The 25,819-nt window shown below is 35.7% G+C and overlaps 1 protein-coding gene across 2 annotated transcripts in view; it reads right to left on the bottom strand.

Annotated features, from left to right (window-relative positions):
- LOC149792216 (DNA topoisomerase 2-binding protein 1-like) overlaps positions 1-25,819 on the bottom strand; it is a 167,301-nt gene that overhangs the window by 31,481 nt on the left and 110,001 nt on the right. For both annotated transcript variants that reach the window (XM_089970739.1, XM_089970741.1), the window contains exons 33-41: positions 19,148-19,189; positions 17,400-17,475; positions 15,494-15,656; positions 13,995-14,058; positions 9,829-9,950; positions 7,512-7,605; positions 6,569-6,675; positions 2,345-2,467; positions 1,705-1,826 (exon numbers count right to left, since the gene is read on the bottom strand). In XM_089970739.1, coding sequence (XP_089826865.1) covers positions 1,705-1,826; positions 2,345-2,467; positions 6,569-6,675; positions 7,512-7,605; positions 9,829-9,950; positions 13,995-14,058; positions 15,494-15,656; positions 17,400-17,475; positions 19,148-19,189 — 913 coding nt within the window. The remainder of the gene's footprint in view (positions 1-1,704; positions 1,827-2,344; positions 2,468-6,568; positions 6,676-7,511; positions 7,606-9,828; positions 9,951-13,994; positions 14,059-15,493; positions 15,657-17,399; positions 17,476-19,147; positions 19,190-25,819) is intronic.

Below are 25,819 nucleotides of genomic sequence, written 5' to 3'. Positions count from 1 at the left end.
AATCTGTTTTTTCAGTTTCACACATATCCATAAAATTTTAAATAAAGCCTATTCTCTACATTATACATGGTTAAGGAAGACTTAATACAAAACATTATGAAAGACATTGTTAACCACTCAGAAAATAACTTCATTTAGATAGGTGAAGGCAATCTCATTATTTCATAAAATCTAGTATCAGCTTTGTCAACATTTACTAGAATGGAAATGAGCTTCATACATAATTGTGTACCAAGTTTGTCAACAATATCAAACTGATCCACTTGGAATGAAGGTCTTAATGAAGGCTTAGTCTATGGGTTTTTAATGGCTATATAACAGGCACTCTTTATCCTATCAAGCTGGTCATTTGTCCACTCTTTGGTAAAAGAGAGATTGATTGTTTCTAAATACCTTGTGCAATTCTGGAATCTGGGAACATATTTTTCATTGCTTCCGTTAACTTGTCGACTGTGCTCAATAAAATATTCATATTTACGATCAACTCACATAGAATCGCCTCAGCATGTGTTATTTGCTTTTGAAGTATGTGTTGATCACTGACTTCCTTTCCCTTCATCACTGACAAAATATTTCTATTTCCCTTTACTAATGATTCCAATTTTTGTATGATTTTTTTATTCCATGTGCTGTGAACAGTCATTCCTTCCAACATGTGCACAGGAAAAATCTAAGTTGCAAACAGTGCAGAGCAGAAAATGTTCTCCTTTAGACAATGGTTTAAGGTATGGCCACAGAATATTATAAACTGGCAGAAAATGCTGCTGTGTTTAGACTTTCCATTTTCATCATCAGTTTTGTGATGAAACTTTCATGTCAGCAGCATTTTCTTTGTTTAAACAACCGGATGCTGACAATGTTAAAATCTGTGACATGGCACAGACTGTGGACACGGACTGAAGAGGCAATACAACGAAACAAAATGGAATAAAAATGGCTTAAAAATTAACTAAAAAAAGTTAGTAAATAAATGCAACCTCAAATCATATTTTCAGATCAATGACCATACGGATGGGCTTCATTCCGTACAAATACGGTAAAATACGGACAGGTAAACAGGTCTACATTACTCAGGGTTTATTAACTAGTTTAACTAGGCAATATATACCATGTTCATGTACTGGTATAACTACAGAATGGATGCTGTGTAAGCCAGTCTTGCTTTTGCAGACTGGTCACTCTGTAACCCCCATCTGTAACCTCTATGACTTTGCCTCCTCTGATTGTTGTTGTTGTAGGGTTTAACACCATTTTTCAGCACATGATAGGCTATACATGGTGGCCAGTATTATCGGTGGAGGAAGAACCCGGTAAAACCCCAGAAAGAACTACCGAACCACGAGAAGCTACTGGCAATCTTTCTCACATGCCCACATTGGCTGAATCTGAGACTCAAACCCACGCAGACAGAGGAGAGATGGCAGTGATCCGTAACAGAGAGCGCTTTAGACCACTCAGCCACTCGGGGCCCCTGATTTTGATGAAGATTGGCCATATGTAACTAGACCTTAAAAGGGCTGTCCCCTTTGTAACCCTTTTTAATCCTTTTTTCAGACTGGCCCATCTCTAACTCAGCTGCCTTCTAGAGACAGTAATCCTGCCCCCTACTGCACACAGATCCCAACAGTGTCCAGTTTAGGAGTTTTAGTGTACTCTGTCGTCATGAAAACTTTTGGATATAAAAAAGTGTTTTAAGTCTGATACCTTTTATTAGAAACAGAAGCACCCCCTGCCTCCAGTAAGCGTCGAAAGTTGGCCTCTTTTCCATTTCCCAGACACAGGATGACTTTCCAGTTCTGGAAGGCTCCATAAGTCTTGGCCATGATCTATCAAAGTCAGAACATTGAAGCACATTTCAATGTGATAGAATGCAGTATATCCAGTGAGTGATAAAACTTGGTATATACAGTTAGTGATAAAATTTAGCATATCTAGTTTGTTGCTGAAGAAGTTAATCACTAGATTAAAAAATAATTGTTACCTACATTGCAATGATAAACTCTGGATTGCATATGCTGATAAAATTTTCTGGAATTTCATTAAAATGATAACAGCTGACAAAAATCTAGACCATACAAAATTTTATGATTGTTATTTCTGCCATGGCACATAACCTTGACTTGTTCTTGTTTATTTTATACCGATTCCATCATAAATAAAAGAAAACTGTTGAACAATGGCAGGGACAAACGTAGAAACAAATATCAACATTTTTCTGGCAAACATGTTGAATGCAATAAGTTCCGTGACAATATCAGAATGAATATAAATGTGAAATTCATAAATATATCATGACTTGTGAAAACAAAATTTGAGTGTTAAAAAAATAAAATTCTTTTCTCACCTGTCTGGCCTCATGGATCTTCACTCTCCAGTGATGTGCAGCCATGGCAAGCTTGGCTTCTTTCGAGTTCTGGTCTGACAAAAGACTCATCGTTCCTTCACCTCCCCACTCATACAAATCTTCCTGGAATTAGAAGGATCATTAGAAGTGTTCATCTGCTTATGCCGTCAACTAAAACTCATGGCAAAGGTGTTTCATGGAGTAAGAAAACAGATAGTGGAACCTGCATTAAAGGACAATAAATTGGCCACACTGGATTTTGGGTGCACAAACTAAAGTGACCTCTGTAATTTCCTGTAAATTTTTCTCATTGGATTTTGGTGTGGAAATGAAAGTGATCTCATTTATATGGTAAAAAGCTAACTTGCCCACATAAACTGTTCATGTATTTGATAATCTGACCCCCAACAAAATCTACAAATCAGATTTTTACAAACTCATTCAGCTTTATTTTTATGGACAATTTGTGACAATATACTCATCTCCATACTTGGGGATTGATATTAAATTAAGCATAGCAAAATATGACTTTGTGACTTTAGAGTAATTGAACTATGAGGTTAGTTAAAATATCCATTTTAAACAAGATAAATAATCCAACAGTTCACAAGTGATTATACTTTATCTGGACTGGACTACATTATTTATTGGAATGTCAAGATATCTGTACAATTGGTTATACATAATCTGGACTACATTATTTATCAGAATGTCTAGGCATGTGAACACAAGTTTCCCAGTACAAATTTAGAAACTTTGAAATTCAGAGGAACTGAAATGGCTCAGTGATTAGCAAGCAAAACTCATGACCAGAATGTATGCAGGTTCGAATCCAGTCCAGACAAGGCCAGGTGGACCCCACTGTGTCTGGGCAAGGCACCTCACAGCAGACAAGGCCAGGTAGGCCCCACTGTGTCTCGGCAAGGTACCTCACAGCAGACAAGGCCAGATGGGGCCCACTGTGTCTCAGCAAGGCACCTCACAGCAGACAAGGCCAGGTAGGCCCCACTGTGTCTCGGCAAGGCACCTCACAGCAGACAAGGCCAGATGGGGCCCACTGTGTCTGGGCAAGGCACCTCACAGCAGACAAAGTCAGGTAGGCCCCATCATGTATTTGGGCAAGACACCTTATGCAAGATGCTGCACTGGCTCAGTGGTTAGTGTGCTAGACTAATGATTGAAGAGTTTGGGTTCAAATACTACCATTGAATGGATGTAGGTTTGAATCCCACCACTGAAAGGTTGTGGGTTCAAATCCCATCATCATATGGGTGTGGGTTTGAATCCCACCAATGAAATGATGTGGGTTCGAATCCTAGCACTGAATGGGTGTGAGTTTGAATCCCACCACTGAAAGGGTGCCGGTTCAAATATTACCACTGAAAGGGTATAGGTTCGAATCCTACTATTGGATATTCCCTCGGTCAGCTCCAGGAGCATGTCCTTGTCCAAGGTAGTTGATTCAAAAATTACCAGGGCAATACATAAACTACTTGTGTTGCTGTGCCATAAAACACCAAATCAACAATAAAGCAACAAATCAACAACAGCAAATCAGCAATAAAGCAACAAATCTACAACACCAAATCAACAACACCACCAACCAACATGAAAAACAGCCTCAGCATAACATAACCCTTCAAGAGTTAATGTGCTGTTAAACACAAATCAGTCAAACTTCAGCCTTTTTCCATGTATGCATAAAAGTAACTATGGCATAAAAAAATGGGTTCACAGCTATGATTTCATTTTTAATCAATACAGGGTTATGGAAAGTGAGTTTGAATTGTTCACACTATTTACAATAAAAAAGGGCACACTTTTATTTCTTAAAAAGTCTATTCTATTCTCATTTACATCTTTGTCTCTCCCACTAACTTAACATTATAATGTTGGTTAACATTATAATGTTGGTGTCTGTGTCACTGACTTCAAAAAGCTCACTTCCATTTGATTTTAAAGGTGACATCCGACCTACTTTTGTGTTTATAAAAGTTTATTAGTAATGCCCACATTTTCAGGGGAGCGTTACATGAAAAACAGATGACATGAAGATAAATTTGTCCTCAGATAAAAAAACAGATAACTTGAAGATAAATTTGTCCTCAGATAAAAAACAGATAACATGAAGATAAATTTGTCCTCAATTAAAAAAACATAAAATGAAGATAAATTTGTCCTCAATTAAAAAAAACAGATAACTTGAAGATAAATTTGTCCTCAATTAAAAAAAAACCCAGATAAATTGAAGAAAAATTTGTCCTCGGGAGTCAAGATAGTTACACTAGGCTTCATCAACTGCTATGTTAAAAAATGAAGACTGCTCCAGTGCATGGTTCTTACATATGAAACGATGTCATTTGGTGCCATTCTGAACAAAATCTGATGACCAGTCTAGGATCATACTCTTTCTCACTATTTGTGCCCTGCATGCAGGACTGATTTAAAAATTATATATGGCAAAACCCAACTTTTATTACTTCCTTTAACTCATTAAATAACTTTCAATTTGGATTTGAGCCTGTGATTTCTCTTACATGAACACACAGTAGTCACATCATATAACTTTCAGATTGACAAAGTCAAAATTGGTTGCATTTTCAAATGCTTTTCCTTCTAAATTACCCCTTAGAGCGATTTGATTATCTGGATTCCCTGCTAATCTGTACAATAATGCCATGCTTATTTAAACAGTTACACAGATTCCCAGCTAACATGTACCAGAGTCCCATGCTTATCTAAACACATCAATAAATTCCCCGCTAATCTGTACAAGAGCCCCTGGCTTATTTAAACACTTCCACTAATTTCCTGATAATCTGGACAAGGGTCCATTGTTTGTAATACATTTAACACTGATATTTGCTAATTTGTACTGGAGTCCCATGCTTATCAAAACACTTTAACTCATTCCTTGCTAATATGTACATGGCTCCCTGCATATATAAACACTTAAAGTGATTTTTGCAAATCTGTACAGGAATCCCATGTTTATCAAAAAACTGTAACTGATTCCTTGCTAATCTATACAAGGGTCACTGTGTATACAAACATTTTACACTTACTTTTGCTAATTTGTACTGGAGTCCCATGCTTATGAAAACACATCCACTGATTTCCTTCTAAATAGAGTCATCACTGTCTCCTATCCCATCAAAATGTCTACAGGGAGCCAGAATGATTTATCAATGATTTCAAAATGTCTGATAGGAGCCAGAATGATTTATCAAAGATTTCAAAACCTCTGCTAGAAGCCAGATTGATTTATCAATAATTTCAAAACCTCTGCTAGAAGCCAGATTGATTTATCAATGATTTCAAAACCTCAGCTAGAAGACAGATTGATTTACCAAAGATTTCAAAATGTCTACAGGGAGCCAGAATGATTTATCAAAGATTTCAAAATGTCTACAGGAAGCCAGAATGATTTATCGAAGATTTCAAAATGTCTACAGGAAGCCAGAATGATTTATCAAAGATTTCATTTGTAGGAAGAGGAAGTCAATGTACAAAGCATAAAGGAAGATGATAGGCAGTGAATTTTTGTATGTATAAAGCATACAGGGAGGTGATAGGCAATGAGAATTGCTTGAAACATGAACGTATGAGTGAAGGATGGATGATAATCAGACAATAAGTCAAAAATGTATAAAAAATTGAAAATAAAGAATTATTTATTAGGTATATATAAAATGTAGCTAACTGTATAGGTGTATGTAAAATGTAGCTACCTGTATAGGTGTGCATAGAATGTATCTACCTCTATAGGTGTGTATCAACTGTAGCTACCTGTATAGGTGTGTATTAAATGTAGCTACCTGTATAGGTGTGTATTAAATGTAGCTACCTGTATAGGTGTGTATAAAATGTAGCTACCTGTATAGGTGTGTATAAAATGTAGCTACCTGTATAGGTGCATCTCAACTGTAGCTACCTGTATAGGTGTGTATAGAATGTATCTACCTGTAAAGGTGTGTATCAACTGTAGCTACCTTTATAGGTGTGTACATAATGTAACTACCTGTATAGGTGTGTATTAAATGTAGCTACCTGTATAGGTGTGTATCAACTGTAGCTACCTGTATAGGTGTGTATCAACTGTAGCTACCTGTATAGGTGTGTATTAAATGTAGCTACCTGTATAGGTGTGTATCAAATGTAGCTACCTGTATAGGTGTGTATCAACTGTAGCTACCTGTATAGGTGTGTACAAAATGTAGCTACCTGTATAAATCTATTTTGTTCTCGACATGCTTCAAGATAAGATTTGTGAAGAACCCATTTTCCTGATGCAACACAGGCGAGAAACTTCTCATTTCTTGCAGGTGTTCCTGCCAAAATAAGAACATAACTTCCATGAATTCCAAAACAAAAATAATTTCCAAGAATTCAAATAAATATATTTAGAACACTAAACTGTCTGTAATTTTATATACATTATTATAACTTTAACTCATTCAGCCCCATAGATTTTTGTCATTTTTGCCTTAACAGGGCAAGAAACGCATTTTGGAGGTTAATTCTGAATAAATCCAAATACATCTGCTTCCAAGAGATTTTGGTTTAGCCTGGAGCCTAGATGTGCTATAGATGTCACTTTTCATTGGTTATTTGACTTGTACATGTGCAGAAGGGTAAAAGTTGGATTTGTTTTGTTTTGTTTTTTTTGCTTTCTGGACCCATCACTTTAATTCTCCTGGCCACTTCTTACCCCCAATCCCCAACTAATCCTACTTTTTGCAAAGTTTTACCTGTCTGTGTGCAGTTCAGACTGGTCTGCCTTAGATCACAGGTCAAAAATCTTAAATATGGAAACAAAATCCAATTACAACAATTTTGGTGTTAAAAATTCCAGTCTCGAAAAAACGTTTTTCTCTCTGTATTTTGTAATTCCAGTAGAAAGTCCAGATTATTTGGTATCACTGTAGAGCAACATTTGTCTTCTTTTCTGTAATAACACCCACTTTGGTGCATCTTAAATGACCTTGATGCTAGAGAGTTCAGAAGAATGAGTTCAAAGTGATTATTAAGTTTTCTGCTGTGATAAGATGCGATTATAGTAGCTATAATAAAAATATATTTCAACAGACGAGACATTTATCTCTCTTTTCTTGCAGAAATTCTTCTGTGATTTTATAAAGGAATGATGTACACAATCTTGACTAACCAACAATTAAATGTGTGCAGATGGGGTCAAAGTTCACGCAGTCCAGGACTTTTCCACCCATCTGTTCAATCAGAGCACCATAAGCCGTCCTTTCCTGGAAAACAAAAAATACTGTGAATATCACTTTAAATACTCACCCTGTGTTGAACAAGTGCTCTATTTTAATAACCGAAATTTTCTGTGCAGAAACCACTTTCTTCAGTGACCTTGACTCTGACCTCCTGACACCAAAATCAATAGGCTTTTCAGTATCCCAATAGAAAGACATCCACAAAGTTTGTTCAAGCTCTGTGATATGGAACTAATGTAATTGTGCAAAACCCATTTTGATTATTCCAATTACAGTGACCTTGACCTTTCACCTTCTGACCCTGAAATAATAGTTTGATAAATACAGATGATGGATTTGTTTATCATTACAATAAAGCCTAAAAGTTGCCTACTAAAAGTTGATGCTTGAAAAATGTAATCATTAACTGTACAAAAATCAAAGGAAAATAAACCTTTCCAAGTAAATGTAGACATGGAATACAAGGTAAATAAAAAATGAAATAATTATTAAAATGAAGAGAAAGTAAAAGATAAATGTAACACATATAAATTCTTAAACAACTAAAAAATTTATAAACTGCATTCCCTTAGAATTATTATCACAGGTTTTACGTTCTCAAACAGTTTCTTGAAGAATACTTCTGTTGTATGAACTAAAAGAAAGCGCTCCACTGTCCACGGCACTAGCAGTCAGTGGCAGTAGCAGAGTAAACACTCTGGTCAAGGTCAATTTTGAGAACTTTATGTGTGGAAACAAACCTTCCTCCTTCATTCACAATGACCCTGACCTTTCACCTATTATCCCCAAAACTGTCAGGGAATTTCCTTACCACAAGTGCAAGTCATCAACAAAGTTTGGTAAATGTACAGGTTGGAAATCTTGAGTTATATTCAAAACTAATTTCTTTCATATGTCAGTGACCATGACCTTTGACTTTTTGGGACCCCAAGGTCAATGGAGTGTCTTCATGTGTAAATCATTCACAAAGCTTGGAAACTGTAAATGTTGAAAACTTGAATTACTGTGTGGAACTGAAACTTTAAGTGTTGGAAACTTGAATTACTGTGTGGAACTGAAACTGTAAGTGTCTGAAACACAAATTACTGTGTGGAAATTAAATTACTAAAAACATACATCATCTACTGACAGACATTAGTGTGTGGAAATGAAATTGCTAACATACAGATGGGTTTACAGACATCAGTATGTAGAAATGAAATTGTTAACATACAGATGGGTTTACAGACATCAGTGTGTGGAAATGAAACTGCTAACATACAGATGGGTTTACAGACATCAGTGTGTGGAAATGAAACTGCTAACATACGGATGGGTTTACAGACATCAGTGTGTGGAAATGAAATTGCTAACATACAGATGGGGTTACAGACATCAGTGTGTGGAAATGAAATTGCTAACATACAGATGGGTTTACAGACATCAGTGTGTGGAAATGAAGTTGCTAACATACAGATGGGTTTACAGACATCAGTGTGTGGAAATGAAATTGTTAACATACAGATGGGTTTACAGACATCAGTGTGTGGAAATGAAACTGCTAACATACAGATGGGTTTACAGACATCAGTGTGTGGAAATGAAATTGCTAACATACAGATGGGGTTTACAGCATCAGTGTGTGGAAATGAAACTGCTAACATACAGATGGGGTTACAGACATCAGTGTGTGGAAATGAAATTGCTAACATACAGATGGGGTTACAGATATCAGTGTGTGGAAATGAAATTGCTAACATACAGATGGGGTTACAGACATCAGTGAGTGGAAATGAAACTGCTAACATACAGATGGGGTTACGGACATCAGTGTGTGGATGTCTTCTCCAAAATGTTTGTTTTTTATGTCACTGAGTCTGCTTCACTTGTTGTGTTGTACTGTGTTGTGTTGTCAGCTCTTAAATATTGGTGCTTTAAACTGCTGATCATTAATTTGGGAAGTTTGTGTAACCCTGTGTCTCATTATAAATGATACAAATTTTCTTCTTTTGATGGCTTCAATCATTTGTTTCAACTTTATGCTCAACTGTCTTTCTGTCTCACTCCCTAAATAAATCTAAGAAATAACTCTTACCTCTGGAGATATAACAGAAAACAAGAAGACTGGGGGTATTTTGAGTTTTTTCTTTTCCTCTAAATAAATCTAAGAAATAATTCTTACCTATGGAGATATACCAGAAAACAAGAAGACTGGCGGTATTCTGGTTTTTTTTTTTCCTCTAAATAAATCTAAGAAATAATTCTTACCTCTGGAGATATACCAGAAAACAAGAAGACTGGGGGTATTTTGGGTTTTTTCTTTTCGTCTTTCATAGGTTCCACAGGCTTGGGTGGTGTTACCTCCTTGTGAGTTTTTGGCATAGGAAAAGCTGAAACAATTGTTAATAGTAATACTGGAGTCATAAACACACTCCTGTCATAACAAATGTTAATTCCAGTGATACTGGAGTCATACACACATTCCTGTCATAACAAATGTTAATTCCAGTAATACTGGAGTCATACACAAATTCCTGTCATAACAAATGTTAATTCCAGTAATACAGGAATCATACACAAAATCTTGTTATAAAAAAATTAATTTTTCTTTACCATCTGTCAATTTGTTTTGTCTTTACTTTCCAATCTATTTATCTACCTATGCAGTTTGGCTTATTTATTTTTCCAAAAAGCAACTCTGACTCACTGACAAAAAGTCACCCCCTCAGAGGGATCTGACTTGCAAAATACAACTTAATGGGGGGGGGGGGGGTCAAAGAAAAATTAGCTTTTGTACCTTTACTTTAGCCAAATGTCATGACTCCAAAGCCACACAGTGTCTGAAGTACAAGTTTTGAATTCTGACTCAAAATTAAAAATGTCAGATTTATAACAACAAATAATAAAGCACAATACACCAAACAGTTCAGTAATGTCTAACTACTGTATTGTCTTTGTAACTGCATAATTCAATGTTAACACACTCTACATATGGGTTCTAATTTCAATGTTAACACACTCTACATATGGGTTATAATTTCAATGTTTAACACATTCTACATATGGGTTCTAATTTCAATCTTAACACTCTACATATGGGTTCTAATTTCAATGTTAACACACTCAACATATGGGTTCTAATTTCAATGTTAACACACTCTACATATTGGTTCTAATTTCAAGGTTAACACACTCTACATATGGGTTCTAATTTCAAGGTTAACACACTCTACATATGGGTTCTAATTTCAAGGTTAACACACTCTACATATGGGTTCTAATTTCAAGGTTTTAATTTTAATTTTTGTGCTCATTTAATTAACAAACCTTGTTCCAATTACTTAGCTGTAAATGGAAAACAGAATCCACAGGTGTGTGTGTGTGTTTGTAAGCCATTTTACTCAATTGTAAATGGGAAACAGCATCCACTGTTGTGTGTTTGTGTTTTTCATGCTGTTTTACTAAGCTGTAAATGGAAAACAGAATCCACAGGTGTGTGTGTGTGTGTGTGTGTTTGTTTGTAAGCCATTTTACTCAGTTGTAAATGGGAAACAGCATCCACTGTTGTGTCTGTGTTTTTCATGCTGTTTTACTAAGCTGTAAATGGAAAACAGAATCCACAGGTGTGTGTGTGTGTGTGTATGTGTTTGTTTGTAAGCCATTTTACTCAGTTGTAAATGGGAAACAGCATCCACTGTTGTGTGTTTGTGTTTTTCATGCTGTTTTACTAATCTGTAAATGGAAAACAGCAGCCACTGGTGCGTGTTTGTGTTTTTCATTTTGTTTTACTAAGCTGTAAATGGAAAACAGCATCCACTCGTGTGTGTCTCTGTGTGTTTTTTTTCTTCAGGTTACTAAGCCATGGAGTGGCGTGGGAACTATGCCAAAAATTCCACAGAATGCCATGTCTTGCATACTATTCTGTGGCATAATCCAAAATCCATTATATGATCTATACACATCAAATTCATGATTGTACATACAACAGTGTACAAGAACTGTGCTAAATGCAAAATCATAATTAAATTGCTAGAGTGTGAAAAATTTGACACTGTGACCTGCTTTTGCCCATGGTTGTTAGTACCCTCCAAGATGAAGACACACATTATGTTTCAAAACTGGAGATACAATCACATCAAATAAACTGGACTAAATGCAAAAACTTGACATTATTACTTTAGCATAAAGAGAAGTATGTCAGTGGCATACTTTTGCCACAATTAAATGATACCCTCCAAGATGAATATGCCTGTACAATTTATGACTATATACAAAGGCGTCAGAAAAACTGAGTTAATGTGAATAGTAGGTCTCCATAAGCTATGGCTGGCAGTACTCTCCAAGCTATATATACTAAATTAAATTAAGATACATGACAGTACATGCACTGTGTAAAGGTATCAGAGCAACTAAGCTAAACACTAAATTTGAAAGTAATCACTTAAGTATGAGAAGCAAGTCACTGTTACCTATTTTTGCCCAAGGTGGGGAATAACTTCCAAGATAAATATACTGTAAAATTTCATGGCTTAACATACACTGGTGTCAGAGAAACTGAGCTAAATGCAAAAACAACTGTCATGCCTATGATTTATGTCATGCCTGTGATAAAATGGAAAAAACAACAATTATAAATGGGACCCCTGTCATGCCTATAATAAAAAGGAAAAAACAACAATTATAAAAACAACAATTATAAATGGGACCCCTGTCATGACTATGATAAAAAGGAAAAAAACCCAATTATAAATGGGATCCCTGTCATGCCTATGATAAAATGGAAAAACCAACAATTATAAATGGGATCCCTGTCATGCCTATGATAAAAAGAAAAAAAAAACACAATTATAAATGGGATTCCTGTCATGTCTATGATAAAATGGAAAAACAATTATAAATGGGATCCCTGTCATGACTATGACAAAAAGGAAAAAACAACAATTATAAATGGGATCGCTGTCATGACTATGATAAAAAGGAAAAAACAACAACTATAAATGGATCCCTGTCATGCCTATGATAAAAAGGAAAAAAAAAAAACAATTATAAATGGGATCCCTGTCAAGACCATGATAAAAAGGAAAAAACAACAATTATAAATGGGATCCTTGTCATGCCTATGATAAAAAGGAAAAAACAACAATTTATAAATGGGATCCCTGTCATGCCTATGATACAAAAGAAAAAACAATTATAAATGGGATCCCTGTCATGCCTATGATACAAAAGGAAAAAAGCAACAATTATAAATGGGATCCCTGTCATGCCTATGATAAAAAGGAAAAAACAACAATTATAAATGGGATCCCTGTCATGCCTATGATACAAAAGAAAAAACAACAATTATAAATGGGATCCCTGTCATGCCTATGACAAAAAGGACAAAACAATTATAAATGGGATCCCTGTCATGCCTATGATAAAAAGGGAAAAACAATTATAAATGGGATCCCTGTCATACCTATGATAAAAAGGAAAAAACCCAATTATAAATGGGATCCCTGTCATGCCTATGATAAAAAGGAAAAAACAACAATTATAAATGGGATCCCTGTCATGCCTATGATAAAAAGGAAAAAACAGCAATTATAAATGGGATCCCTGTCATGCCTATGATAAAAAGGAAAAAACAACAATTATAAATGGGATCCCTGTCATGCCTATGATACAAAAGAAAAAACAACAATTATAAAAGGGATCCCTGTCATGACTATGATAAAAAGGAAAAAAGCAACAATTATAAATGGGATCCCTGTCATGCCTATGATAAAAAGGAAAAAAGAACAATTATAAATGGGATCCCTGTCATGCCTATGATACAAAAGAAAAAACAACAATTATAAATGGGATCCCTGTCATGCCTATGATAAAAAGGACAAAACAACAATTATAAATGGGATCCCTGTCATGCCTATGATAAAAAGGGAAAAACAATTATAAATGGGATCCCTGTCATGCCTATGATAAAAAGGAAAAAACCCAATTATAAATGGGATCCCTGTCATGCCTATGATAAAAAGGAAAAAACAACAATTATAAATGGGATCCCTGTCATGACTATGATAAAAAGGAAAAAACAATTATAAATGGGATCCCTGTCATGCCTATGATAAAAAGGAAAAAACAACAATTATAAATGGGATCCCTGTCATGACTATGCTTTGCAGATAATACATAGCAAAGTCAAGACTTTAACCTCTAATCTCTGCAAAAGCTTTACTTCTAAAAAAATTCATTTACAAAGGGCACTAATGATTTACCAAACTAAAAATAATTCATCAACATGACGGAAGCCATGATTTACCTACCCAAATAATTCATGTACATGAGGGATGCCATGATTTACATACACAAATAAATCATGTACATGAGGGATGCCATGATTTACCTACCCAAATAATTCACGTACATGAGGGCAGCCTTGATTTACCTACCGAGAGATGGAGCTTCTGGCGTTGGTGTTCTGTGAGGTTCATCTTTTTGATCATTTGTCTCAACCTAAAATGTTAGGAAAAGAAGTAATAAAATGAAAAGATATAATCCTAGAAATATGTTTAAAGAACACAAATTCTCCTCCAGTGACTTAAATCAAAACAAAAACCAGATAATGGTTAATACAATATGTGCCTTTAATTTGTAGAAAAAAATAAAGTGTTTAAAATAATTTTAAAAAGTCTGCAAGCCAAGTAAGTCAGTTACTTACAAATGTTCAAAGTTTTACCTTAGTTATTCTCAAGATTGATTAAAATCGAATAAGAAATTAGTCTGGTGACCAGTTCAGTCATTAAAATGCAAGATTACCTCATTAATATGCATAGTTATCTCTTTAATATGCATGGTTATCTCATCAATATGATCTGACTCATTAATGAAGATGTCTCAGATGTTAATGACAAAACCATATATTCCAATTCTAATCAGAACTGATTTAGAATTGTAGTCTACATAGTGGTAACATGCTTGGCCTATTACATACACTCATTATTTTAGGCATGGGTCTTGCTCTTTAATAAAAAACCCTTTTCAAGATAGTGATGATATAACCCATACCTTCTAAGTTTGATCAAACTCAGATCTGAAATAAAGCCTTGAAATATGTAACAAGCTCAAACAATCAGATGAAAGATGACCTCATTAATTGATATGCATGACTTGCATAAGGCTCCATTGAAATAGTAATAATAATAATAATAATAATAATAATAACAATAGTAGTAATAATAATAATAATAATAATGAAATTAATAAATAATTATCCAATTTCTTGACCACATGGATGCAATGCAACTGCTACAAAATGTTAGATAAGAATGCCACTTCCAAAAATGCAAGGACTTAGATAAAGGCTCTGTTGAAATAATAATAATAATAATAATAATATTAATAATATTAATAATAATTAAAAAAAAGAAGAATGAAAAATAATCAAACAGTATCCCCACCCAGGGACATAACCTGGGGCAACAGAGATATAGACGAGATAGGGATCATAAAGTATTCTAATCTATTAGGTGAAGAAAATGAGGGTTATTCCAATATTACAGAGAAACAAAGATGTCCTATTTCTTAACGATATATACCATCTACAATGGATGTAACCCGGATGCATTAACCATACACCCAATCTATATATCCCATCTACAAGGGATGTAACCTGGATGCATTAACCATACACCCCATCTACAAGGGATGTAACCCAGACACAATCTCAGTATTACCTTGGTCTTGTTTATTTTAAGCTCCACACGAAATATGACCTGAATCCATTTAATATTTTAAAACTAATTTAGTGGAAACAAAATTTTTTATGTTAGGGAGAGAGGGAAGGAAGAAAGTATGGCTATGTTAACACTGGTTTCTACTTATCCTCCATGTAAAGAATATGGTCAGTAAAGACAATTGGATGGACACAACCACACATGGATGAACTCACATGTCCAGGTTCCAGAAACTGTGGGATAGTTGTGTCCATATCTTCCTCACCATCTGAATACTGAGCATGTGGTGGAAGGTCCAAAGCCTCCGCCAAGCTATCCACTTCCTGGGTGGGGCTACAGGCCCTCTCCAGCTTGTGAGCCAACTTCTCTTTCTCCAGTCTGTACATAAAAACCTGATGTTGTTAGGTATTTAAGAAAATTACAGATCCCAAACCCAATCTCCACATAAGCACCTGTACAGACAAGGAATCAAAGGATATTTACGATAACTAGATGAGGATGGATGATTCCAGAAGTTTATCTGGTCACTCTGACGATGAGAATTAATTTTTTTTCTACAAGACGACATTAGACGATTACATTTATAGGATATCTACTGTGAATCATACAAGTGTGGATTTGACTTTCAATTTGTAAGACAAGTGGAATTAACATATCACAGAATATCATGAATTGAATTATTGTGGGCTACATACCACTATGTGACCTAATAACAAAATGATTATCGATTTATCATATACTTGGAGTTAAAAATGTCAAACATTATGGATTTCTATGAATTTTATGAAACAAAGGTGGACAAAATGCAAGTTGTCAATTTATTTGACACATTCCACTCATTAATGTCACTGTAATTTACACTTATTTTGTCCTTATTTTTCCTATCTATATATCTTTTCCTATCCATCGAGTTGGGTCTGTTCATTTTCCCAAAAGACATACTTTGAATGTTCTAAAAAAAAGACCAACTTTCAATGTTCTAAAAGACCTAATTTCAATGTTCACTTTTAAACTATTATAATATGAAGTACAATAACTGCAGACATGGCAGGGAAATAAATCTACATACTAACTGATTATTTCAGCCTGTAAGCCTGACAGAAAAGAGGATCTGCAATTCCCAATAAGCCTGACCAAAGAATCTGGAATTGTCCATTGACGCCTGAATGAATATTTTGTGCAAAATTTATATTACAATATCTTATGATCTAATAAAGCTGACCAAAATATGCTGCATATACATAATGCAACTTTCTATCCTCCGATTTTCTTCAGTGCCCTTTATATCAGTGGTTCCTACCCACCCCCACCCACCCTGATTGTGATGATGTTCTGGAGGATTGCCAGGATTTTTTTTTTAGGGTAGCAAAACTAATCAACATGTGGAAACAGGGCCATGAGGCTCTGAAACAATTTGTTTAGGGTTAAAAAAGGTTGGGAACCACTGCTTTATAACATTGTGACTAGCCAGTATAGAATACTTTTCCCATATTGCATGCAAATGTCTTGTTCCTGTAATTTTGGGGACATTAATGGGTTGTCAGATTTAAGATTCTGCAAGGCTTTCAACGTGGAAAGAGAATATGAAAAGATGATTAAATTTTTAATAAAAAAAAGAGGTTTCATAGTTCAATGCACCAAGTATGGCCATAATTTCAGCAGTAAAGTTGAAGGCTTTATCCAGTAACCAGATCAAGACGGTGGTGTCTTGGGGTCTGCAATGGCAGCTCCAACGTTTTATCCTTCCAATCATCTTGTATACTGGAACATACTGCTGCAATACAACACTCCAATTTCATTGAATTTACTCTAAGAATAGAAATGATTTGCTGAAGATGCACAGAGAGTCTTTTTTTTTTCATTTTTCAAGGAGGGGTGGAATCAGAGATAGCAAAGAAAAATATCTTAATCTAATGTGATCAGGTAATGTATTTGCTAGAGAAACTGATTCCCCCCAAAAACGTAAACTCCACAATTGGCAACAGGCAAAAATAGTGATGTCCAAGTTCTGGACATCAACAGAAACGTCCCTGAACTTTCTGAGCAATAATAAATTCAGGAGTTATGTTTCACTCAATGTAGGCAGCTAACTTAATTGACTGTAAAGCAAATTAATCTGACCTTCCTATTGGATCATCCCATACCACTTGAAGACTCTGTGATGGCATGGTATCTGGGTTACTATCCGACTTGTGACCTGGGAAAATTTTTAAAATAAAAGAATTAGATTTCTGTCTTAAGGCAAAGCATAAAATACAACACCCCTCCACCCCCCAAAAAACAACCTCCAATTCCCAATAAAATTGGGACATATATTCTGTAACTTACAAGTACTTTCAAGAAATTATGCGGACAGGCTTTATCTGGATTTGTAAATTTGAACTTTTCAAATTTCTATGTTTGAAATCCTGAGTGCAAATTTTACATACTGTACTAATATGAATCATGTTTCTTGAACACTTTCCCTAGTGCCAGTGATGCATGTTTCTTCCAGATGAAGCCAATCAAAATTGATAGGTGTCTTCTCACCTCAAATGCATGCCCTCCACAAAGTTTGGTCAGTTTTTCTTCTTGGAGTTAATCTGACCATGACTGGTCTTTTAATCAATCATTTTCTTCCTTGTCTCAAATGCAAATGATCTACAAAGTTTAGTCAAAGCATGTAACACAGAAATCAAGTAGTCGAACTGTTCTTCTTTTTATCAGCTCCCGTGACCTTGACATTTGATGACAAAATGAAAAGGTGTTTTTCTTGTCTCAAATGCATAATGTTTACAAATTTTGGTCCAAGTAGGTGAATAAAACTAAAGAAATCATGCAAAACCCTTTTTTCATCTTAGAGAGACAATGTGATCTTGACATCTGACTGGTTGACCTTGAACTCAATGGGTGTTTTGGTTATCTCAAATGCAACCCAATGACAAGTTTAGTCAAAGTATCTGATTTACAAGTCAAATGATTGGGTGGGCAGTTTTTCCTTGTTGAGTTACTTTGACCTCTATCATTTTGAGCATGAAATCAGTTTTTTTTTTCTTCCCCTGGCCCAGATGCGACTACTTACAAAGTTTACTAATGACAGATGGAGGAAAACTCGAGTCATTATATGGAAATAAATAGGGAATAGAGAGATGGAAGGATAAGAACATTAGATGCTCTGGTTTTTGTCAGCTGAACACCAACTTAATAATGAATGCCAAAGCCAACAATGAAACACTGTTGGAAATAGGATACAACTTCTCCCTGATGCTTTGCATGAGATACAAAAACACTGATAGGATGTCTTGAAAAGTTTACTGAAATTCATTGACCAGAACTCCTTGTTATAGGATGTCTTGAAAAGTTTACTGAAATTCATTTACCAGAACTCCTTGTTATAGGATGTCTTGAAAAGTTTACTGAAATTCATTGACCATAATTCCTTGTTATAGGATGTCTTGAAAAGTTTACTGAAATTCATTGACCAGAACTCCTTGTTTATAGGATGTCTTGAAAAGTTTACTGAAATTCATTGACCAGAATTCCTTGTTATAGGATGTTTTGAAAAGTTTACTGAAATTCATTGACCAGAATTCCATGCTATAGGATGTTTTGAAAAGTTTGCTGAAATTCACTGACCAGAACTCCTTGTTATAGGATGTCTTGAAAAGTTTACTGAAATTCATTGACCAGAATTCCTTGCTATAGGATGTCTTGAAAAGTTTACTGAAATTCATTGACCAGAATTCCTTGTTACAGGATGTCTTGAAAAGTTTACTGAAATTCATTTGCCAGAACTCCTTGTTATAGGATGTCTTGAAAAGTTTACTGAAATTCATTTACCAGAACTCCTTGTTATAGGATGTCTTGAAAAAATACTGAAATTCATTTACCAGAACTCCTTGTTTGTCTTTTGCTTGCTTTGGGTGTATCATCTGTAGAGGAAAATTGGGAAAAAATTAAAACAATGACATGCCATTTTTGTTATATCATTAAAATCATACAACCATCAGTTTCTTTCACACAACTGAGGTTCCATACAATGGTTTTCTCATTTATTTTGCACACTGTATCAATATTGCCAGTATTGCCATGGAATATAAAATGTCAGTGCCAATATTGCCATTACTGCCATAGAATGATATCTCACTGCCAATATTACCATGAATGCAACAGAATAAGGTATCTTGCTGCCAATATTGCCATTACTGCCATGGAATATATCAAACTGTGTATTCTGCCATGGAATATATCTCACTGCTAATACTGCCAGTACAGCCATGGAATGTAAAATTTCAGTGCCAATATTGCTATTACTGCCATAGAATGATATCTCACTGCCAATATCACCATGAATGCAACAGAATAAGGTATCTTGCTGCCAATATTGCCATTACTGCCATGGAATATATCATACTGTGTATTCTGCCATGGAATCTATCTCACTGCCAATAGTGCCATTACTGCCATGGAATATGATATCTCGTCACTGACATTGTGCTCATGCAGGAAAGACCTTCTATGATATCAGAATATAAACTTGAGAAATACAGTAACATCATACCAAAGTTACAGGTAAATACAGTTACTAATGTACAAAGATATACAACTTTCTAAAAACTTTAAGCCAAACACTAATGCTGTTGGCACTAATATTGCAGACACCAAAACTGCTGACACTAATGCTTTTGACTAATGCTGTTGACACTAATACTGCAGACATGCATACTGCTGACACTAATGCTTTTGACTAATGCTGCTGATACTAATACTGCAGACACCCATACTGTTGACACAAATGCTGTTGGCACTAATATTGCAGACACCAATACTGCTGACACTAATGCTTTTGACTAATGCTGTTGACACTAATACTGCAGACACTAATACTGCAGACACCAATACTGCAGACACCCATACTGTTGACACCAATACTGCTGACACTAATGCTGCAGACACCAATGCTGCTGACACTAATGCTGTTGACACATAGTGCTGACACTAATGTTGTTGACACTAATATTGCAGACATCAATACTGCTGACACTAATGCTTTTGACTAATGCTGCAGACACCAATACTGCAGACACTAATACTGACGAAACTGATGCTGCTGTCAGAAAAGGGATACTCTCCGTCTTGCCATTCACAGGAAATTCTAGAACCTTATGTAGATAGTGATTTCCATGGAATCCAATCTCTGATGAAAGGTTACCTTAAAATCTGGATAATAAACATACATACGAAAAACACATACATTTACCACTAATGCACAAAGAACTGTTTTTACTAAAGCAAAAATATGTAATTTTATATATTTAAAAGAAAAACCAAGTCCTAAAACTAAAATTATCTCTTCTGACATCTGATCCTTATTAAATGAGTTAGCAGGACTGACATTTATGAATAATGTTCTGTGCTGAGAACCTTTAGACTTCTTATCTTTTCCATAATGCTGTGTATGAATAGTGTTCTGTGCTGAGAACCATTAGACTTCTCATCTTTTCCTTAATGTGGTGTATGAATAGTGTTCTGTGCTGAGAACCATTAGACTTCTTATCTTTTCCTTAATGCTGTGTATGAATAGTTCTGTGCTGAGAACCATTAGACTTATCTTTTCCTTAATGCTGTGTATGAATAGTGTTCTGTGCTGAGAACCATTAGACTTCTGATCTTTTCCATAATGCTGTGTATGAATAGTGTTCTGTGCTGAGAACCATTAGACTTCTTATCTTTTCCTTAATGCTGTGTATGAATAGCTCTGTGCTGAGAACCATTAGACTTATCTTTTCCTTAATGCTGTGTATGAATATTGTTCTGTGATGAGAACCATTAGACTTCTCATCTTTTCCTTAATGCGGTGTATGAATAGTGTTCTGTGCTGAGAACCATTAGACTTCTTATCTTTTCCTTAATGCGGTGTATGAATAGTGTTCTGTGCTGAGAACCATTAGACTTCTTATCTTTTCCTTAATGCTGTATATGAATAGTTCTGTGCTGAGAACCATTAGACTTATCTTTTCCTTAATGCTGTGTATGAATATTGTTCTGTGATGAGAACCATTAGACTTCTCATCTTTTCCATAATGCTGTGTATGAATAGTGTTCTGTGCTGAGAACCATTAGACTTCTTATCTTTTCCTTAATGCTGTGTATGAATAGTGTTCTGTGTTGAGAACCATTAGACTTATCTTTTCCATAATGCTGTGTATGAATAGTGTTCTGTGCTGAGAACCATTAGACTTCTTATCTTTTCCATAATGCTGTGTATGAATAGTGTTCTGTGCTGAGAACCATTCGACTTCTTATCTTTTCCTTAATGCTGTATATGAATAGTGTTCTGTGCTGAGAACCATTAGACTTCTTATCTTTTCCTTAATGCTGTATATGAATAGTGTTCTGTGCTGAGAACCATTAGACTTCTTATCTTTTCCTTAATGCTGTATATGAATAGTGTTCTGTGCTGAGAACCATTAAGACTTCTTATCTTTTCCTTAATGCAGTGTATGAATAGTGTTCTGTGCTGAGAACCATTAGACTTCTTATCTTTTCCTTAATGCTGTATATGAATAGTGTTCTGTGCTGAGAACCATTAGACTTCTTATCTTTTCTTTAATGCTGTGTATGAATAGTGTTCTGTCCTGAGAACCATTAGACTTCTTATCTTTTCCTTAATGCTGTGCATGAATAGTGTTCTGTGCTGAGAACCATTTGACTTCTTATCTTTTCCTTAATGCTGTGTATGAATAGTGTTCTGTCCTGAGAACCATTAGACTTCTCATCTTTTCCTTAATGCGGTGTATGAATAGTGTTCTGTGCTGAGAACCATTTGACTTCTGATCTTTTCCTTAATGCTGTATATGAATAGTGTTCTGTCCTGAGAACCATTAGACTTCTCATCTTTTCCATAATGCTGTGTATGAATAGTGTTCTGTGCTGAGAACCATTTGACTTCTTATCTTTTCCTTAATGCTGTGTATGAATAGTGTTCTGTGCTGAGAACCATTAGACTTCTTATCTTTTCCTTAATGCTGTGTATGAATAGTGTTCTGTCCTGAGAACCATTAGACTTCTCATCTTTTCCTTAATGCTGTGTATGAATAGTGTTCTGTGCTGAGAACCATTAGACTTCTTATCTTTTCCTTAATGCTGTGTATGAATAGTGTTCTGTGTTGAGAACCATTAGACTTCTTATCTTTTCCTTAATGCTGTGTATGAATAGTGTTCTGTCCTGAGAACCATTAGACTTCTTATCTTTTCCTTAATGCTGTGTATGAATAGTGTTCTGTCCTGAGAACCATTAGACTTCTCATCTTTTCCTTAATGCTGTGTATGAATAGTGTTCTGTGCTGAGAACCATTAGACTTCTTATCTTTTCCTTAATGCTGTGTATGAATAGTGTTCTGTGTTGAGAACCATTAGACTTCTTATCTTTTCCTTAATGCTGTGTATGAATAGTGTTCTGTGCTGAGAGCCATTAGACTTCTTATCTTTTCCTTAATGCTGTGTATGAATAGTGTTCTGTGTTGAGAACCATTAGACTTCTTATCTTTTCCTTAATGCTGTGTATGAATAGTGTTCTGTCCTGAGAACCATCTGACTTCTTATCTTTTCCTTAATGCTGTATATGAATAGTGTTCTGTCCTGAGAACCATTAGACTTCTCATCTTTTCCTTAATGCGGTGTATGAATAGTGTTCTGTGCTGAGAACCATTAGACTTCTTATCTTTTCCTTAATGCTGTGTATGAATAGTGTTCTGTGCTGAGAACCATTAGACTTATCTTTTCCTTAATGCTGTGCATGAATAGTGTTCTGTGCTGAGAACCATCTGACTTCTTATCTTTTCCTTAATGCTGTATATGAATAGTGTTCTGTCCTGAGAACCATTAGACTTCTCATCTTTTCCTTAATGCGGTGTATGAATAGTGTTCTGTGCTGAGAACCATTAGACTTCTTATCTTTTCCTTAATGCTGTGTATGAATAGTGTTCTGTGCTGAGAACCATTAGACTTCTTATCTTTTCCTTAATGCTGTATATGAATAGTGTTCTGTGCTGAGAACCATTAGACTTCTTATCTTTTCCTTAATGCCGTGTATGAATAGTGTTCTGTGCTGAGAACCATTAGACCTCTTATCTTTTCCTTAATGCTGTGTATGAATAGTGTTCTGTGCTGAGAACCATTAAGACTTCTTATCTTTTCCTTAATGCTGTGTATGAATAGTGTTCTGTGCTGAGAACCATTAGACTTCTTATCTTTTCCTTAATGCTGTGTATGAATAGTGTTCTGTGCTGAGAACCATTAGACTTCTTATCTTTTCCATAATGCTGTGTATGAATAGTGTTCTGTCCTGAGAACCATTAGACTTCTTATCTTTTCCTTAATGCTGTGTATGAATAGTGTTCTGTGCTGAGAACCATTAGACTTCTTATCTTTTCCTTAATGCTCTGTATGAATAGTGTTCTGTGCTGAGAACCATTAGACTTCTTATCTTTTCCATAATGCTGTGTATGAATAGTGTTCTGTGCTGAGAACCATTAGACTTATCTTTTCCATAATGCTGTGTATGAATAGTGTTCTGTGCTGAGAACCATTAGACCTCTTATCTTTACCTTAATGCTGTGTATGAATAGTGTTCTGTGCTGAGAACCATTAGACTTCTCATCTTTTCCATAATGCTGTGTATGAATAGTGTTCTGTGCTGAGAACCATTAGACCTCTTATCTTTTCCATAATGCTGTGTATGAATAGTGTTCTGTGCTGAGAACCATTAGACTTATCTTTTCCATAATGCTGTGTATGAATAGTGTTCTGTGCTGAGAACCATTAGACCTCTTATCTTTTCCTTAATGCTGTGTATGAATAGTGTTCTGTGCTGAGAACCATTAGACTTCTTATCTTTTCCTTAATGCTGTGTATGAATAGTGTTCTGTGCTGAGAACCATTAGACTTCTTATCTTTTCCTTAATGCTGTGTATGAATAGTGTTCTGTGCTGAGAACCATTAGACTTCTTATCTTTTCCTTAATGCTGTGTATGAATAGTGTTCTGTGCTGAGAACCATTAAGACTTCTTATCTTTTCCATAATGCTATGTACGAAGTGTTCTGTGCTGAGAACCATTAGACCTCTTATCTTTTCCATAATGCTGTGTATGAAGTGTTCTGTGCTGAGAACCATTAGACTTCTTATCTTTTCCTTAATGCTGTGTACAAAAAGTGTTCTGTGCTGAGAACCATTAGACTTATCTTTTCCATAATGCTGTGTATGAATAGTGTTCTGTGCTGAGAACCATTAGACTTCTTATCTTTTCCTTAATGTGTATGAATAGTGTTCTGTTCTGAGAACCATTAGACTTCTTATCAGATATTCATGCCGCCTCAATATGCCATTGAATCACAGACCACATTTTGTCTTCTTGTATGACAAAATGTAGGACCAGTTGGTAATGGACAGAACCAGAAGTAGTTTCAGATTACTGGTCCCGTGGGCTTACAGGATATTTTGGCAAGTTTCACAAACTGCATGCAACCACAGCTGTTTGGCAGGCTGCGTCTCAGGGGAATTTTCACTGGAACATCTATCACTTTATTAACCCACTAGAGAGGAGACAAGAGAGACAATCAGAATTGGCATTTTTAACACCTCACTTTCCAAATTTGAAGTAGGACAGACCTAAAACCCCTCCCAACTGACAGCCTTTGGGTCTGTGACTGGCAATGTGCAGGTGTGCAGTAATTCCACCTTGTCATAAAATCATTGGGCAGAACCAAAGTGTACAAATCTGCTGATGGGTGAATTGACTACTCAGTGTGAATGGTCTGACAATGAATTGGCCAGGACATAGATCCTGCTGATGGGTGAATTGACTACTCAGTGTGAATGGTCTGACAATGAATTGGCCAGGACATAGATCCTGCTGATGGGTGAGTTGACTATTCAGTGTGAATGGTCTGACAATGAATCGGCCAGGATATAGATCCTGCTGATTGGGGGAATTGACTACTCAGTGTGAATGGTCTGACAATGAATTGGCCAGGACATATATCCCGCTGATGGGTGAATTGACTATTCAGTGTGAATGGTCTGACAATTAATTGGCCAGGACACAGATCCTGCTGATTGGGTGAATTGACTACTTAGTGTGAATGGTCTGACAATGAATTGGCCAAGACATAGATCCTGCTGATGGGTGAGTTGACTATTCAGTGTGAATGGTCTGACAATGAATTGGCCAGGACATAGATCCTGCTGATGGGTGAACTGACTACTCAGTGTGAATGGTCTGACAATGAATTGGCCAGGACATAGATCCCGCAGATGAGTGAATTGACTACTCAGTTGAATGGTCTGACAATGAATTGGCCAGGACACAGATCCTGCTGATGGGTGAATTGACTACTCAGTGTGAATGGTCTGACAATGAATTGGCCAGGACATAGATCCTGCTGTTGGGTGAACTGACTACTCAGTGTGAATGGTCTGACAATGAATTGGCCAAGACATAGATGCTGCTGATGGGTGAGTTGACTATTCAGTGTGAATGGTCTGACAATAAATTAACCAG

Source organism: Sinohyriopsis cumingii, chromosome 9 (genome assembly GCF_028554795.1).
Source record: "Sinohyriopsis cumingii isolate HCF-2022 chromosome 9, ASM2855479v2, whole genome shotgun sequence".
NCBI classification, from domain to species: domain Eukaryota; kingdom Metazoa; phylum Mollusca; class Bivalvia; order Unionida; family Unionidae; genus Sinohyriopsis; species Sinohyriopsis cumingii.
Note: the sequence above shows the minus strand (reverse complement) of the source record. Positions and strands in the feature narration are given on the sequence as shown.